Source organism: Myotis myotis, unplaced genomic scaffold (genome assembly GCF_014108235.1).
Source record: "Myotis myotis isolate mMyoMyo1 unplaced genomic scaffold, mMyoMyo1.p scaffold_m19_p_3, whole genome shotgun sequence".
Taxonomy (NCBI): domain Eukaryota; kingdom Metazoa; phylum Chordata; class Mammalia; order Chiroptera; family Vespertilionidae; genus Myotis; species Myotis myotis.
The window spans coordinates 97,018,736-97,034,418 of NW_023416335.1; the positions used below are offsets into that span (position 1 = coordinate 97,018,736).

The 15,683-nt window shown below is 41.0% G+C and overlaps 1 protein-coding gene across 1 annotated transcript in view; it reads left to right on the forward strand.

Annotated features, from left to right (window-relative positions):
• The window catches only part of LOC118650504 (nuclear envelope integral membrane protein 2-like), an 81,469-nt gene extending 66,328 nt beyond the window's left edge, over window positions 1–15,141 (forward strand). The window contains 5 exon segments of the mRNA XM_036298931.1: window positions 5,958–6,047; window positions 6,393–6,489; window positions 8,053–8,418; window positions 8,421–8,501; window positions 14,819–15,141. Of these exon segments, the coding sequence (XP_036154824.1) occupies window positions 5,958–6,047; window positions 6,393–6,489; window positions 8,053–8,418; window positions 8,421–8,501; window positions 14,819–15,141 (957 nt within the window).
• Window positions 15,142–15,683: the final 542 nt, after the last annotated feature.

Genomic DNA, 15,683 nt, shown 5'->3' on the forward strand with positions numbered 1-15,683 from the left:
TGAAAAGGGCACAGACCAATTAAAAAATGGGCAGAGGATCTGGACACTTCATCAAAGATGTACAGATGCCAAATAAAAATAGTGAAAAATGCTCCAAGTCATTTGTCATTAGGATGTTACAAATTAAAATAATAATGAGATAATTACAACAGATCTATTAGAATGGCTAAAACCACCCCAAAATGGCAATACTAATTATTGGCAATGATGTAAAGCAACAGGAACTCTCATTCATTGCTGGTGAAAATGCAAAACAGTACAGCCACTTTGGAACACAATTTGGCAGTTATTTACAAAGCTAAACATAGTCTTATCATGTGATCCAGCAGTCATACCCCTAGGTATTTACTCAACCTATTTGAAAACTTCTGAAACTGTATATGAATATTTAGAGCCTCTTTATTCATAATCACTGCACACTGGAAGTAACCAAGATGTTCTTCAAAGGTGAATGGAAAAACAAACTGTATATAGTATATGCATATGATAGAAACTATTTAGCAATACAAAAGAATGAGCTTCTAATCAATGAAATGGCATGGATAAACTTTAAATAAATACTGTTTGGTGAACTAAGCTAGTTTGAAAATCCAAATGTATGACTATCTGGAAAAGGGAAAATTATTGAGATGGTAAACAAATCGTGGTTGTCAAGAGTTCCACCCATTTTTTAGGGTGGTGAAACTATTTTGTATCATACTATAATAGTGGATACTTGACATTACATATTTGTTAAAACCCATAGAATTTTAGAGTTAAAAGTAAACTTCAATGTCTGCAAAATTTGTGAAAGGTCTTTTAGAAGGTCTAGAAATTCCAGAATGGAATATAGAATGTGACAAAGTCATTTAACTGTATTGCTAGTGTATGAAACAAGCTCACTGAGAGACATGGGATAGAAGATGCTGACCTAAGTAACTTTGGAACTGAATGGAGTTTCTAAAGGCAAGAACTGCACATAGGCGCATAAGCACTATATTTGAGTTGATAAAGTTGCTTCCCATCAATATATAGCTTAACAGTTCTGAAACTCCTATACAGGTATACTAGATATGAAAAATTAGCCAAATGGATGTTATATGAAAGAAAACAGGTTTCTCACTGTTGTAATGGGAGGTTAGAGAGCAGCAAGGGGAGCAGGCTAGAATAATCCATTTTTTCATAATCAGTATGAATCCATATTTAGCTCATATAGATATAGTTGGTTACATATTGACATATTTATAGATATGTGTATATAAACATAGAATACAGAAATATATTTCCTTGGTTTGTCAGTAGAGACAGCCTAGAAACAATGATATTCTTGGAGCAGTAAATCCACTTAACACCCAAATTTTGGTTTCTAATACCATTCTCCAGTAAAAGGAACCAGGGCAGCTTTGGAGAAATGGCTGATTCTATGTCTGGGACAGAAAATATACAAAATGAGCTTGATCCATCTTATATTTCAGGAAAATAAGGAAATGCTGAAAATTAAGTGTCAAATATAATTAATAAAATAAAATATTAAATATATGTCAAAAGACAGAGGGAGGAACCAACTGAAAGAGCTCTCAATGGCCAACTTTAAAGCATCTTGAACCATAAAATAAAGTAGTATTGGATTATAACATCAATAAATATCTTGAATCCATGTTTACATAAACAAACAGTTGAATAAACTAAATGGGGAAGAAGAGAAATATTTTGAACAGAATAATTCTAAATAATTTATGCAGATGCTCTGCTCTTTAGGTAGTGGGACATAGCATTCCACTCTTCAAATGAGGGCTGTGCATAGTGACTTTCTTCCAAAGAGGACAGTGTGGAAGGAGGAGGGAACACAGTCACTTTATAGTGGAGAAATCTGACAGATGATCGAGGTTAACTTTCACAGTGATCAGCCTTGTGGATTGTATGATGAGAGAAGAGATGAGAATGGCACTTTACCTGTGTGGGCTTCCTTCCAAAAACCATAACCCCAATCTAATCATGAGGAAAAATCAGACAAATACCAATTGAGACAAATTCTACAAAATACCTGACCAGTCTCCTCAAAATTGTCAAGGTCATTGAAAACAAGAAAAATCTGAGAAACTGCCACAAGCAAGAGAAATCTAAGGAGACACAACAACTAAATATAGTGTAGCATCCTCTGTGAGATCTTGAAACAGAAAAAGGGCATTAGGAAAAAAATGAGGAAATATGAATTAAGTATGAACGTTAGCTAACAATAATGTATCAATATGGGTTCATTAATTGTCTCATATGTACCATATTAATGTAAGAGGTTTAATACTGTGATAGAGGAAATTGGGTGTAGATTATATGGGAACTCTGTGTATTAACTTCCTAATTTACATGGAACTCTAAAAACTATTCTATAATAAAAACTTTATTAAAGAATAAAAGAGTTTTATAAATATTTTTATTTTGAAAAATACTGCTCTCAAAAGTTTATTAGACCTTGTAATATCAAAGTACTTTCCACAAAAGATTAGGTACTTCAGGAATATGACAGAAATTTGCTATCAATTTTATTTTTAAATATATTTTAATCAGAAATTTGCTATCAATTTTATTTTTTAATATATTTTAATCAGGAATAAACACATTTTAAATGTGTTATACAGCAAGTTTTAACATTGGAACCAACCAGCTTATTATCTTTTGCTTTCAAGTTAAATTATTTTTTGTGTAGTCCTCAGGATAAACTGTCTTTGGCCAATTCCATATAATTATTGGGAATTGTGATAATGCAAGGTAAATTGTTTTATTTATTTATTTGTTTTTTGTTAATCCTTACCTGAGGATATTTTTCCATTGATATTTAGGGAGAGTGGAAGAGAGCAGGAAAGACCGAGAGAAACATCCATGTGAGAGAAACCCATCTATTGGTTGCCTCCTACATGAGCCTGACCACGGCCCAGGCTGGGGAGAAGCCTGCAGTTAAGGTAGGTGCCCTTGACTGGAATCAAACCTAGGACTCTTTGATCCGCAGGCTGAAGTTGAGCCAAGCCTGTTAGAGCAAGGTAAGTTGTTTTAAAAGAACAAGTACCATTTGCAACTATTTTTCTGTGTGAATATGGACTTCCTCCAAGCTGAATAAGCAAAAGCCATGGCAGACATTAGTTGCAGACTCATCTTCAATTTGCTGACATAATCTCAATTTTGAATTGTGTTTATTTAGTTTTTATGTTCTTTTATATTTGTTAATCCTCTCCCAAGGATATTTTTTCATTGATTTTTTAGAGAAAGTGCAAAGGTGTGGAAGGGAGAGGGAGAGAAACATCAATGTGAGAGAGACACATCAATTGGTTGCCTCCCACATGCACCCCAAATGGGGCCAGGGATTGAGCCTGCAACCAAGGCACATGCCCTTAGACCAGAATCAAACCTGGGACCCTTCAGTCCATGGACCCATGCTCTATCCACTGAGCCAAACCTGCCAGGGCTGAATTGTGTTTATTGAAACAACTTTATAAGTGACTTTAAAAAATACAATGCAGTTTGGTTGGTGTGGCTCAATGGTTGAGTGTTGTCCTATGAACCAGAAGGTCACAGTTCCATTCCAAGTCAGGGCACATGCTTGGGTTGCAGACTCCATCCCCAAAAGGGGGCATGCAGGAGGCAGCCATTGATGATTCTCTATCATCATTAATGTTTCTATCTTTTTCTCCCTCTCCCTTTTTCTCTGAAATCAATATATATATAATGCAAAAATACATTCTGTAAATTCAATGTTATAAAATACATTTATATTAATTAAATATCATTTTACTATATTGGAATACTGTTTTATATATTGGACCCTACTTATTATTTAACTTTGAAAGAGGTTTCTTTTGATTTTTAAAAAACAAACAAAAAACCTCAAAGGCTACATTCTACAACAACACTTAATCCCTAATGTAGCCTAGAATTGATATACTAGTAGCTGGAATTCCATTTATAACCCTTGCCACATATGACTATTTTTATTCAAAATACTAAATCTAGAATTAGCATTTACATAAAAATAAAGAGATATGAAATTTAATAAGCAAGTTAGCATAGAATCTCAAATCAATTATTAGTAAACAATATTCTCTTTTTTTCATAGGAAGGGTAAAAGGGTAGAAAAAAGCACAGTGGAGATGTTTTGATGGGGATATTTTTCATATCTAATGAAGTATCTGTGAACCTCATTAGCACATCTAAAAATAGATAGAATAAACTTGCCTAAAAGTCAAGGGACAGGGACCAATAAAGCCCCTGAGAGCCATCATAGTTCTAAGATTTCTAAGATGAAAAACATTTTAGGCTTTAATCCAATTTACCAAATGATCAAGCATAAACAACTGAGTTGGTTTTATAATATCTTTATTTAACACACTAGTGGCCTGGTGCATGAAATTTGTGCACGGGCGAGGGGGTGTTCCTCAGCCCAGCCTGCACCCTCTCCAATCTGGGACCGTGCGAAAGATGTCCTACTGCCGGTTTACAGGGATTGGGCCTAAACCAGCAGTCGGACATCCCTCTCGCAATCCGGGAATGCTGGCTCCTAACCGCTCACCTACTTGCCTGCCTGCCTGATTGCCCCTAACCACTCTGCCTGCTGGCCTGCTCGCCCCCAACTGCCCCCTACTACAGGCCTGCTGGCCCCCAAATGCCCCCCTGCCAGCCTGATCACTCCCAACTGCCCCCCCTGCCGTCCTGTTCACCCCAACTTCCCTCCCCACTGGCCTGCTTGCCCCCAACTGCCCCCCTGCTGGCCTACTCACTCCAAACTGTCCCCCCGTGCTGTCCTGATCACCTCCAACTGACCTCCACTGATGGCCTGCTTGCCCCCAACTGGCCCCCCCCTGCTGGTCTGCTTACCTCCAGTGGCTCTGCCCCCCACCAGCCTGGTCACTCACAACTGCCATTCCCTCTTGGCCTGTAACCACTTCTACCTCAGCCTCGCCACCATGGCTTTGTCCAGAAGAACGTCCGGAAGGTCTCCAGGAAGGTCTCCCAGTCTAATTAGCATATGACCCTTTCATTAGTATAGATAGAGGCCTGGTGCACGGGTGGGGGGAAGCTGGTTTGCTCTGAAGGGTATCCCGGATCAGGGTGGGGGTTCCCTTAGGGCGTGGGGCCTGTGGTGGTTTGCAGGCTGGCTACGCCCCCATGGGGTGAGGGTCCCCACTGAGGGGGTGTGGCCAGCCTGGGTGAGGGGCTGAGGGCTGTTTTCAAGCTGGCCACACTCCCTTCATGGTGGGGGTCCCTGCTGGGGTGCCTGGCCAGCCTGGGTGAGGGGCTGAGGGCCGTGTTCAGGCTGGCCACACCCCCTTTAGGGTGGGGGTCACCCCTGGGGTGCCTGGCCAGCCTGGGTGAGGGGCTGATGGCTGTTTGCAGGTTTGCCATGGCCCCCAGCCACCCAAGCTCCCAGTGGAGGCTGGCTGGAAGCAGGTATCTGGGATTTATTTATCTTCTATAATTGAAATTTTGTAGCCTGAGCAGAGCCCACAGCTGGCCAGGGCAGGTGGGAAGCTTGGCTTCCTCCATCGCCAGGGGCAACCTAAGCCTCCTGTTTGCTCCAGCTCTGTGACTGCCACTATCTTGGTTGGGTTTATTTTCATACTTGCTCCTGATGGGCTGGTGGGTGTGGCTTGTGGGCATGGCTTGCGAGTGTAGGGGAGGTATGGTCAATTTGCGTGTTTTTCTTTTATTAGATAAGATTGTAACATGTTTCTGTCTTTTCAGTTGCTATTTTCCTTCTATTGCTTCTTTTCCACCTCCTTTACTCTTATCAGCAATCTTGAATGGCATAGTTGATTTTCCCAATCCTCTGGGTCCACAGATCTGTTTGAAAGTTAGATTTTGACTTGTGCAATACTATACCTGGGAATTACTCTTTTCCTCTCTATTTCTATGATATAACATTTCCTTAATTTCCTATCTCTGGTTGCTCCTTTCAGTCCCCTGTTCCGCTTTTACACCCTTCTAACTAGGTTTCTTTGTATCAGCTCCCAGAAAAACTGCTCACACTGAAATCTTTGTCTGAGTCTCCTACTGGAGGAAACCGAATATATGTGAAGGTGGTATGTTAAAATAAACAACCTAGCAGGGAAGGAAGAGAGAGAGAGTAAGGAGGGAGGTTGTAACTTTAGATGAAGTGGCTAAAAAAAGTCTCATGGAAAAATCAACATTTTAAAAAATAACATTTTTATTTATACAGAAAATCACATAATCTTAAGTGTATAGCTCCATGAATTTTCATGAAATGAAAGCATCTTTGAATGAAGAAATAGGGTATTACCAGAATCCTAGATCAAGACATATTACATTTCAGCATCTCCTTCATGCCCACTTCTACTCATTATATACCTTTGTCCCAAAGATAACCATAATCCTGGTTTTATCCTATTAATGAATTTTCTCTGCAGTTGGACAATATAACTGGAGTTATACAAACTATACTGTTTTGTATCTGGTTTCTTTTGCTCAACATTGTGTTTGTGGAGTATGCTTATGTCATTGCATGTAGCAGGTATGTTCACTGTCATTGCTGTATAGTATTTCATTGTATGAGTACACCACAATTTATTTGCCCATTCTACAGGTGACAGACTTTTGGGTTGCTTCCAATATTTGACTACTATAAATAGCACTGCAATTAACCTTCTTGTACACAAAATTGTGTGTGTATATCTATAAAGTACCATTAGATAAATGCTTAGGGTCAAAATTTCCAGGCCATGGGCTTTTCCCATGTTCAATTTTTGTGGACAAAAGTTTCCAAAGTAGTGTTTGCTTGTTTTTGAGTGTTTTTATTGTACTTGATTTCTAATTTTATGCTATTGTGACCTGAGAAGATGTTTGATATGATTTCAATCTTCTTGAATTTGTAGAGACTTAACCCGTTTCCTAAAATGGGGTCTATCTTTAAAAATGTCCCTTGTGCACTTGAGAAGAATGTATATTCTGTAGCTTTGGGGTGAAATATTCTGAAGATGTCAGTTAGTTCCATCTGATCTAGTGAGTCATTTAGGATTGCTGTTTCCTTGTTGATTTTTGTCTAGAACTTTTGTCCAGTGATATCAATGGGGTATTAAAGTCCCCTACTATGATTGTATTGTTGTTGCTCTCTCCCTTGATATTTTCCAGGAGTTATTTTTATGTATTTGGGTGCTCCTGCATGGGGAGCATATATGTTTACCAGAGTTATATCCTCTTGTTGTACTGATCCTTTTAGTATTATGAAGTGGCCATCATTATCTCTTATTATGGCCTTCACTTTGAGGACTATTCTGTCAGATAGAAGTATTGCTACCCCAGCTTTTTTTCATTTCCGTTTGCCTGAAGAATTTTTTCCATCCCTTCACTTTCAGTCCGTGTGAGTCCTTTGTTCTGAGGTGGGTTTCTTGTGGACAGTATATATATGGGTCATGTTTTCTTATCCTTTCAGCTCCCCTATGTCTTTTTATTGGAGCATTAAAGCCATTTAGATTTAAAGTTATTATTGACTAGAAGCCCAGCACATGAAATTTGTGCACAGGTATGGTCCCTAGGCCTGGCCTGCGATCAGGCCCATCTTCCCAAGCTGCCTACAGCCAACCCCACCCCTCAGCACCACCCATCCCCGGTCAGAGAGGTCCGCTGTTCCCACATGCTGGATGGCCCTGCCCCAGAGGGTGGTTGTAGCTGGACATTTGTAAACAAGGATCTGAAGTCCTGCCAAGAAGAAGTGAATGTTCACCGTGTGACTTGCAAGTGAGTCACACTGGGTCAAGATTGCACACAATCTTGAGTTCCCGGAACATTTACCTCCCTGAGAAAGGATAAGATTAAATAGTTGTGGGTAGAGCAGAAAGGGAGTGCACAGCTGCAAGTTGTCTACAATGCGCTATTGTAATATAGACCAAAACAAAATTTTGTTGATTAACTGCTGATGCACTAACTTCGTGCCAAACCCCAATAAAAGCAACGGTTGAGGGTACAGAGTTGTTACATGCCTGAGTGAGCTGTAGCCCTCTGTCCGGCAATCAATCGCCTGTGTGCTCGTCTTACCTCTGCATCTTCGGTTCATTAAACATCCCTCAACAGGTGGCCATCAGGTGGCGCTCGGGGCATCACTGGCAGTTCCAAGGTGCAACGCTTTGAAGGAAATGGATTTAATTAAAACTTCTGAGTCAGACTGTTACTGTTACCATCAAAAACCCCAAATTGAGTGGAAATACGTATGGTCAACTGTGCAGGTAAAGATCACCAGTGCAGATCTGCCCAGTATTGCGTATATCACAGAAAGACACATTTGCCAGCACCCAGAAACCACTCTTTCTGTTATCAAGTGTGCAATCCACACATTCTGGACCCCGAGTGAGTCTCGTGAAATAGCCACGAACATCTGTCCACATGGGGAGACTGTGTGCTTCTTTGTGAAATCGGCCAGAAGGCATACAGTACACGTAACTCAACTCACAGCGTTGTGGATTTCAGGCTCATCCTTCTGTTTGTGGCCAGCATAGTCCTCTTCAGTCATGCAGAGCGCTTGATTCAAAGCCCCGTTTTCTTTTTTATTATTTTATTATTATTTATTGCTTAAAGTATTGCAAAGAGTATTATATATGTCTCCTTTTTTCCCCCTGCCCTTGACAATCTCCTGGCTTCCCCTACCCCACAGTGTCTTATGTCCATTGGTTATGCTTATATGCATGCATACAAGTCCTTCAGTTTACCTATTACCATCCCCCTCCAGCTCTCCAACCCTCCCAGCCTTCCCGCTGTAGTTTGACAGTCTGTTCGAGGCAGTTCTGCCTCTGTATATATTTTTGTTCATAAGTTAATAATGGTCTTTATTATCCATAAATGAGTGAGATCATGTGGTATTTTTCCTTCATTGACTGGCTTATTTCACTTAGCATAAGGCTCTCCAGTTCCATCCATGCTGTTGCAAATGGTAAGAATTCCTTCTTTTTTACAGCAGCATAGTATTCCATCGTGTAGATGTACCACAGTTTTCGAATCCATTCATCTACCGATGGGCACTTAGGCTGTTTCCAGATTTTAGCTATGGTGAATTGTGCTGCTATGAACACAGGGATGCATATATCCTTTCTGATTGGTGTTTCTGTTTTGTTGGGATATATTCCTAGAAGTGGGATCACGGGGTGAAATGGGAGTTCCATTTTCAGTTTTTTGAGGAAACTCCGTACTGTCTTCGACAGTGGCTGCACCAGTCTGCATTCCTACCAGCAGTGCATGAGTGTTCCTTTTTCTCCACATCCTCTCCAGCACTTGTCGTTTGTGGATATGTTGATGATAGCCATTCTAACAGGTGTGAGATGGTACCTCATTGTTTTGATTTGCATCTCTTCGATGATTAGTGACTTTGAGCATGTTTTCATATGTCTCTTGGCTTTCTGAATGTCCTCTTTTGAAAGGTGTCTATGTAGGCCCTTTGCCCATTTTTTTGATTGGATTGTTTATCTTCCTTGTGCTAAGTTCCCTATAAATGTTGGAGATTAAACCCTTATCCATGATAACATTGGAAAATATGTTTTCCCACGCAGTGGGCTTTCTTATTGTTTTGTTGATGGTTTCTTGTGCTGTGCAGAAGCTTTTTATTTTGATGTAGTCTCATTTGTTTATTTTCTCTTTAGTTCCAATGCCCTAGGAGCTGTATCAGTGAAGAAATTGCTTCGGCATATGTCTGAGATTTTGTTGCCTTTGGATTCTTCTAGTATTTTTATGGCTTCCCATCATACATTTAAGTCCTTTATCCATTTTGAATTTATTTTTGTGTATGGTGTAAGTTGGTGGTCTAGTTTCATTTTTTTGCATGTATCTGTCCAATTTTCCCAACACCATTAATTGAAGAGACTATCTTGATTCCATTGTATTATGTTCTTGCCTCCTTTGTCAAACATTAATTGAGCATATTGGTTGGGGCCGATTTCTAGGCTCTCTATTCTATTCAATTGATCTATGTCTGTTCTTGTGCCAGTACAAGGCAGTTTTGAGAACAGTGGCTTTGTAATACAGCTTGATATCTGGTATTGAGATCCCACCTACTTTGTTCTTTCTCAGTATCACTGCAGCTATTCGGGGTCTTTTTTATTCCAGATGAATTTTTGGAGAGTTCTTTTTACGTTTGTGAAACATGCCGTTGGTATTTTAATGGGGATTTCATTGAATCTATAGATTGCTTTGGGTAGTATGGACATTTTAATGATGTTGATTCTACTAATCCAAGAACATGGTATGTTCTTCCATCTGTTTATGTCTTCCTCTATCTCTTTTTTTCAACATCCTTTAGTTTTCTGAGTAGAGGTCTTTTACCTCTTTAGTTAAGTTTATTCCTAGGTAGTTTAATTTTTTTGGTGCAATGGTAAATGGGATTGATTTTTTAGTCTCTTTTTCTATAAGTTCATTATTGGTGTATAGAAATGTCACAGATTTCTTGGCATTAATTTTGTATCCTGCTACATTGCCGAATTCATTTATTAAGTCTAACAGTTTTTTGATGGAGTCTTTAGGGTTTTTTATATATAATATCATGTCATCTGCAAATAAGGACAGTTTTACTTCTTCTTTTCCAATTTGGATGCCTTTTATTTCTTTTTCTTGTCTAATTGCAATGGCTAATACTTCCAGTACTATGTCGAACAGGAGTGGTGAGAGTGGGCATCCCTGTCCTGTTCCTGTTCTTAGGGGAAACGGTGTTAGTTTTTGTCCATTGAGTATGATGTTGGCTGTGGGTTTGTCATATATGACTTTTATTATGTTGAGGTATGATCCTTCTGTTCCCACCTTGCTGAGAGTTTTTATCAAAAATGGGTGTTGGATTTTGTCAAACACTTTTTCTGCATCAATTGATATGACTATGTGGTTTTTTTCTTTCAATTTGTTTATGTGATGTATCACGTTTATTGATTTGCGGATATTATACCATCCTTGCATCCCTGGGATAAATCCTACTTGGTCATGGTGTATGTTCTTTTTGATGTACAGTTGGATCCTATTTGCTAAGATTTTGTTGAGGATTTTGGCATCTATTTTCATGAGGGATATTGGTCTGTAATTCTCTTTCATTTTGTTGTCTTTACCTGCTTTTGGTATTAGGGTGATGCTGGCATCATAGAATGTGCTTGGAAGTGTTCCTTCCTCTTGAATGTTTTGTGGTAGTATGAGCATGATAGGTTTTAGTTCTTTCTTGAATGTTTAGTAAAAGTCCCCTGTGAAGCCGTCTGGCCCTGGGCTTTTGTTAGCTGGAAGCTTGTTGATGACTGCTTCAATTTCTTCCATATTTATTGGCTTATTGAGGTTTTTAGATTCTTCCTGATTGAGTTTTGGAAGGTTTTATTTTTCTAGGAATATGTCCATTTCCTTCAGGTTGTGAAATACACAATCTTGTGTATTTCTGTGGGGTCTGTTGTTATTTTGCCTCTATCATTTCTGATTTTGTTTATTTGGTTCCTCTCTCTTTGCTTATTGGTGAGCCTGGCTAGAGGTTCATCAATCTTGTTTATCCTTTCAAAGAACCAGCTCTTGTTTTCATTGATTTTCTCTATTGTTTTCTTGGTCTTTATGCCATTTATTTATGCTCTAATCTTTATTATCTCCTTCCTTCTGCTCACTCTGGGCTTTTCTTGTTGCTCTCTTTCTAATTCTTTGAGATGTAGAGTTAGATGAGTTAGTACCATTTCTTCTTGTTTTTTTTTTTTTTTTTTTTTTTTTTTTGAGATAGGCCTGTAGAGCTAGAAACTTCCCTCTCAGGACTGCTTTCATTGCATCCCATAGGTTTTGGGTTGTTGTGTTTTCATTGTCATTAATTTCCAGGATGTTTTTAATTTCTTCTTTGATCTCTTTGATAACGCAATCAATATTTAATAACATGCTATTCAGCTTCGAAGTGTTTGAATATTTGAGTTGTTTTTATTGTAGTTTATTTCTAATATTATGCCCTTGTGGTCTGAGAAGATGCTTGGTATGTTTTCAATCTTCTTGAATTTGGGGAGACTTTGTTTGTGACCCAATATGTGGTCTATTTTTGAAGATGTCCCATGAGCACTTGAGAAGAACGTATATTCCGTGGTTTTGGGGTGAAATGTTCTGAAGATGTCAATTACGTCAATCTTATCTAGTGAGTCATTTAGGATTGCTGTTTCTTTGATGATTTTTTGTTGAGAGGATTTATCCAGTTATGTCAGTGGTGTATTAAAGTCACCTACTATGATTGTATTGTTGTTGATCTCTCCCTGATATCTTCTGGGAGTTTTTTTATGTATTTGGGTGCTCATGCATTGGGTGCAAATATGTTTATCAGAGTTATATCCTTTTGTTGTATTGATCCCTTTAGTATTATGACATGGCCTTCCTTATCTCTTGTTATGGCCTTCACTTTGAGGTCTATTTTGTCAGATATAAATATTGCTACCCCTGATTTTTTTTCATTTCCATTAGCCTGAAAGATATTTTTCCATCCCTTCACTTTCAGTCTGTGTGAGTCCCTTCTTCTGAGGTGGGTCTCTTGTAGACAGCAAATGTATGGGACATGTTTTTTTTTTAATCCATTCAGCCACTCGATGTCTTTTGATTGGAGCATTTAGTCCATTTATGTTTAAAGTTATTATTGAAAGGTACTTGTTTGTAGCCATTTCTATTTTTTTGTGGCTGTTTTCTTTCTGAGCTTTTTATTTCTTCTTTTTACACCAGTCCCTTCAGCATTTCTTGCATTGCTGTCTTGGTTGTGATAAACTCCCTCAGTCTCTTTTTTTTTTTTTTTTCTGTAAAGCTTCTTATTTCCCCTTCAATTTTGAATGATAGCCTTGCTGGATAGAGTTTTCTTGGATTAAGTCCCTTGCTTTGCATCACATTGTAAATTTCCTTTTATTCTTTTCTGGCCGGATGTGTTCCTGTTGAGAAATCATTTGATAATCTAATGAGAGATCCCTGGTATGTAACTTTCTGTCTCTCTCTTGCTGCCTTTAAGATTCTCTCTTTGTCCTGAACATTTGCCATGGTAATTATGTTGTGTCTTGGTGTGGGTCTTTTCGGGTTCATCTTGTTTGGGACTCTCTTTGCTTGTGTGACTTTTTTCTTCCCCACATCAGGGAAGTTTTCTGACATTATTTCTTCAAATAGGTTTTTTAATCCTGTTATTCTTCCTGTTGTTCTGGCACCCCTATTATTTGTATGTTGCTTCATGTAATGATGCCCCATAGCTCTCTTAGGCTTTTCTCCTGTCTTTTAATCTTTTCTCCAATTGCAGTTCAGTTTGGGTGTGTTTTGCTTTCCTGTCTTCTAATTCACTAATAAGGTCCTCTGCTTCTTTTAGTCTACTGTTGAAACTTTCAATGGTTTTTTTATTGCAGCTATATCACTCTTCATTTCTTCTTGGTTCTTACATAGTTTATTGATTTTTTTCATCCATTTCTTCTTGATTCTTGCATAAGTTGTTTTCCTTCATCCAGTTTATGCATTCTAGGAGCCTTAATCTGAATTCTTTTTCTGTCATGTTCCATGCCTCTGCTTCACTTAGCTGCTTTTCTGGTGAGTCCTCCTTTTCTTTCATCTGAGGGTTTCTTTGTTTACCCATGTTTGATCTTACTGACATATCTAGATATTGAGTTGTTCAGGGGCTGCTCCTTGATGTGGCAGTGGCTCCTTGGGCTGTGGTTGCTCCTCGGGCAGTTGTGGTAGCAGCTGCTCCTCAGTTGGCAGCAGCTCCTCTGGTGGGTGTTGTTCACAGCTGTGGTGGGTTCTCTGGATGGTGGGGGGAGGCTTCACATACAGCTGAAGTTCCTCACACAGAGGATGTGTTGATCATGTATCTTCTGTTCCTTGGATGGGGGCGGGCTACACACGCAGCTGCTACTCCTTGAACTGGCGCGGACTGCTCACATGGCTGCTGATCCTTGAATTGGGGCTGGCTGCACGCTGCTGTTGTTCCTCTGATGTGGTGGGCTGCTTGTGGGGCTACTGCTGCTAGGACCGGCTGCTGCTCGTCGGACAGGTGCAGGCTGTTGTGGCTCTGCTCCTCGGACTGGTGCGTACTGCGTAGGGCTGCCACTCCTCGGAAGTGGGCGGTCTGCTTGTATGGCTGCTACTCCTTGGACCAGGGTGGGCTGCTGCTGTTCCTTGAATGGGGCCGGGCTGCTAACAGAACTGCTGCTCCCTGGAAGGGGGCGGGCTGTTCAGACAGCTGCTGTTCCTCGGATTGGGCAGGCTGCTCATGCAGCTGCTGCTGCTTGGGAGAGGGCAAGATGCTTGTGCAGCTGCTGCTCCTCGGACTTGTGCAGGGTGTGGGCTGTGTGCAGCTGCTGCTCCTCAGATGGGGGCAGGCTGCGCAGGGCTGCCACTTCTCAGACGTAAGAAGACTGCTCGTGTGGCTGCTGCTCCTCAGAAAGGTTGGACTGCTTGCGTGGTTGCTGCTCTTCGGACGGGGAAGTGGGCTGCTCACTCAGCTACTGCTCCTTGGACAGGGGCAGGCCACATGAGGCTGCTGCTCTTAGGCTCAAGGCAGGCTGCTCACGGGGCTGATGCTCCCTGGACAAGAGCACGCCGCTTACGTGTCTGCTGCTCATGTGGTTGAAAAAAATAATGTGAAGGGAAGTAGGAAATAAAGGAACAAACAAAAAAAAAAGGAGACCAAAGAAAGAAGCAAAAAAAAAAAAAAAAAAAAAAGAAGCAACAAACAAAAAAAAGGGAAAACAAAGAAATAAGCAAAAAGCTAAAAAAAAAAAAAAGCTAACAAAATAATAATAAAAAAATAAAAATGAAAAATAGAAATGTCATTCCTTTGGCTGGCTTACTATCCCAGTTTTTTGGAATGTCTGTGATTTTGTTGTTGTTGTTGTTGCTGGGACTGACCAAAGCCCCATTTTTTATTACTGCCTGGTGACGGCGCTGGGAGACCTGACAACACCGGTCTTCCTCCTGCTGCTGGCGAGAAGGTGCATCCCTAAGTATAGCACCTTTGGGGCTGTAATGGTTAGTTGTTGGTTTGCTTCAGTGTGTGTGGTGTGCCAGTGGATGGAGAACCTGCTGTGGCTGTGGTGTGAGCACAGGATGTATGTTGTAGGCTTCCTCTTGACAGTTGGGTCCCTCAGCTTTGCTGCCTGTTACAGACATGGGCCTCTGGCCAAGGAGAGGAGCCAGCGCCTCCTGGCGTGGACGCTGTGGATCCAGTGAGGCGCCCCGTGCCCCAGGTCGTGTGGGGTGCTGTGGGCCTCATGCAGCTGCCCGAGGGCTGCACTACCCGGAGAGAGCCCTCAGGCTTGCAGACTTCATCCTTGGAGGAAGCCACTTGTAGCCCGAAGAAATGCGTCTTCACCAAGAGCAGTACAGCCTGGGGGCAGGGGGACGCCTTCCTGGAGGAGCAGCTCTTTAACCTGGGGCAGGGGCAGCGGCCTGAGTGCCCTGGCCCTGCCCCTGCCCTGCCACTGCCCCCTGCCCTGGCCCTGGCCCTGCCCCCCCCCCTCTCGCCCTGGGTCTGCCCTCACCTCCTGCCCCCACCCCTAGGTCCGCTTTTGCCTCCGCCCCTGCCCCTGCATGTCACCCAGGACCAGGACATGTGCAGTAGCAGAAGGGATGGTGGCAGAAGACCCAAGCGCATGGAAAAGGACATTACCTCACCGCCAGTCTGTTGTTTATCCTGCTATGCCCACGTCTTGGGCCTGCCATCGCCGCTTCCCTCCAGTGAAGATTTCCACTTGGAACAGGGGGACTAGGTT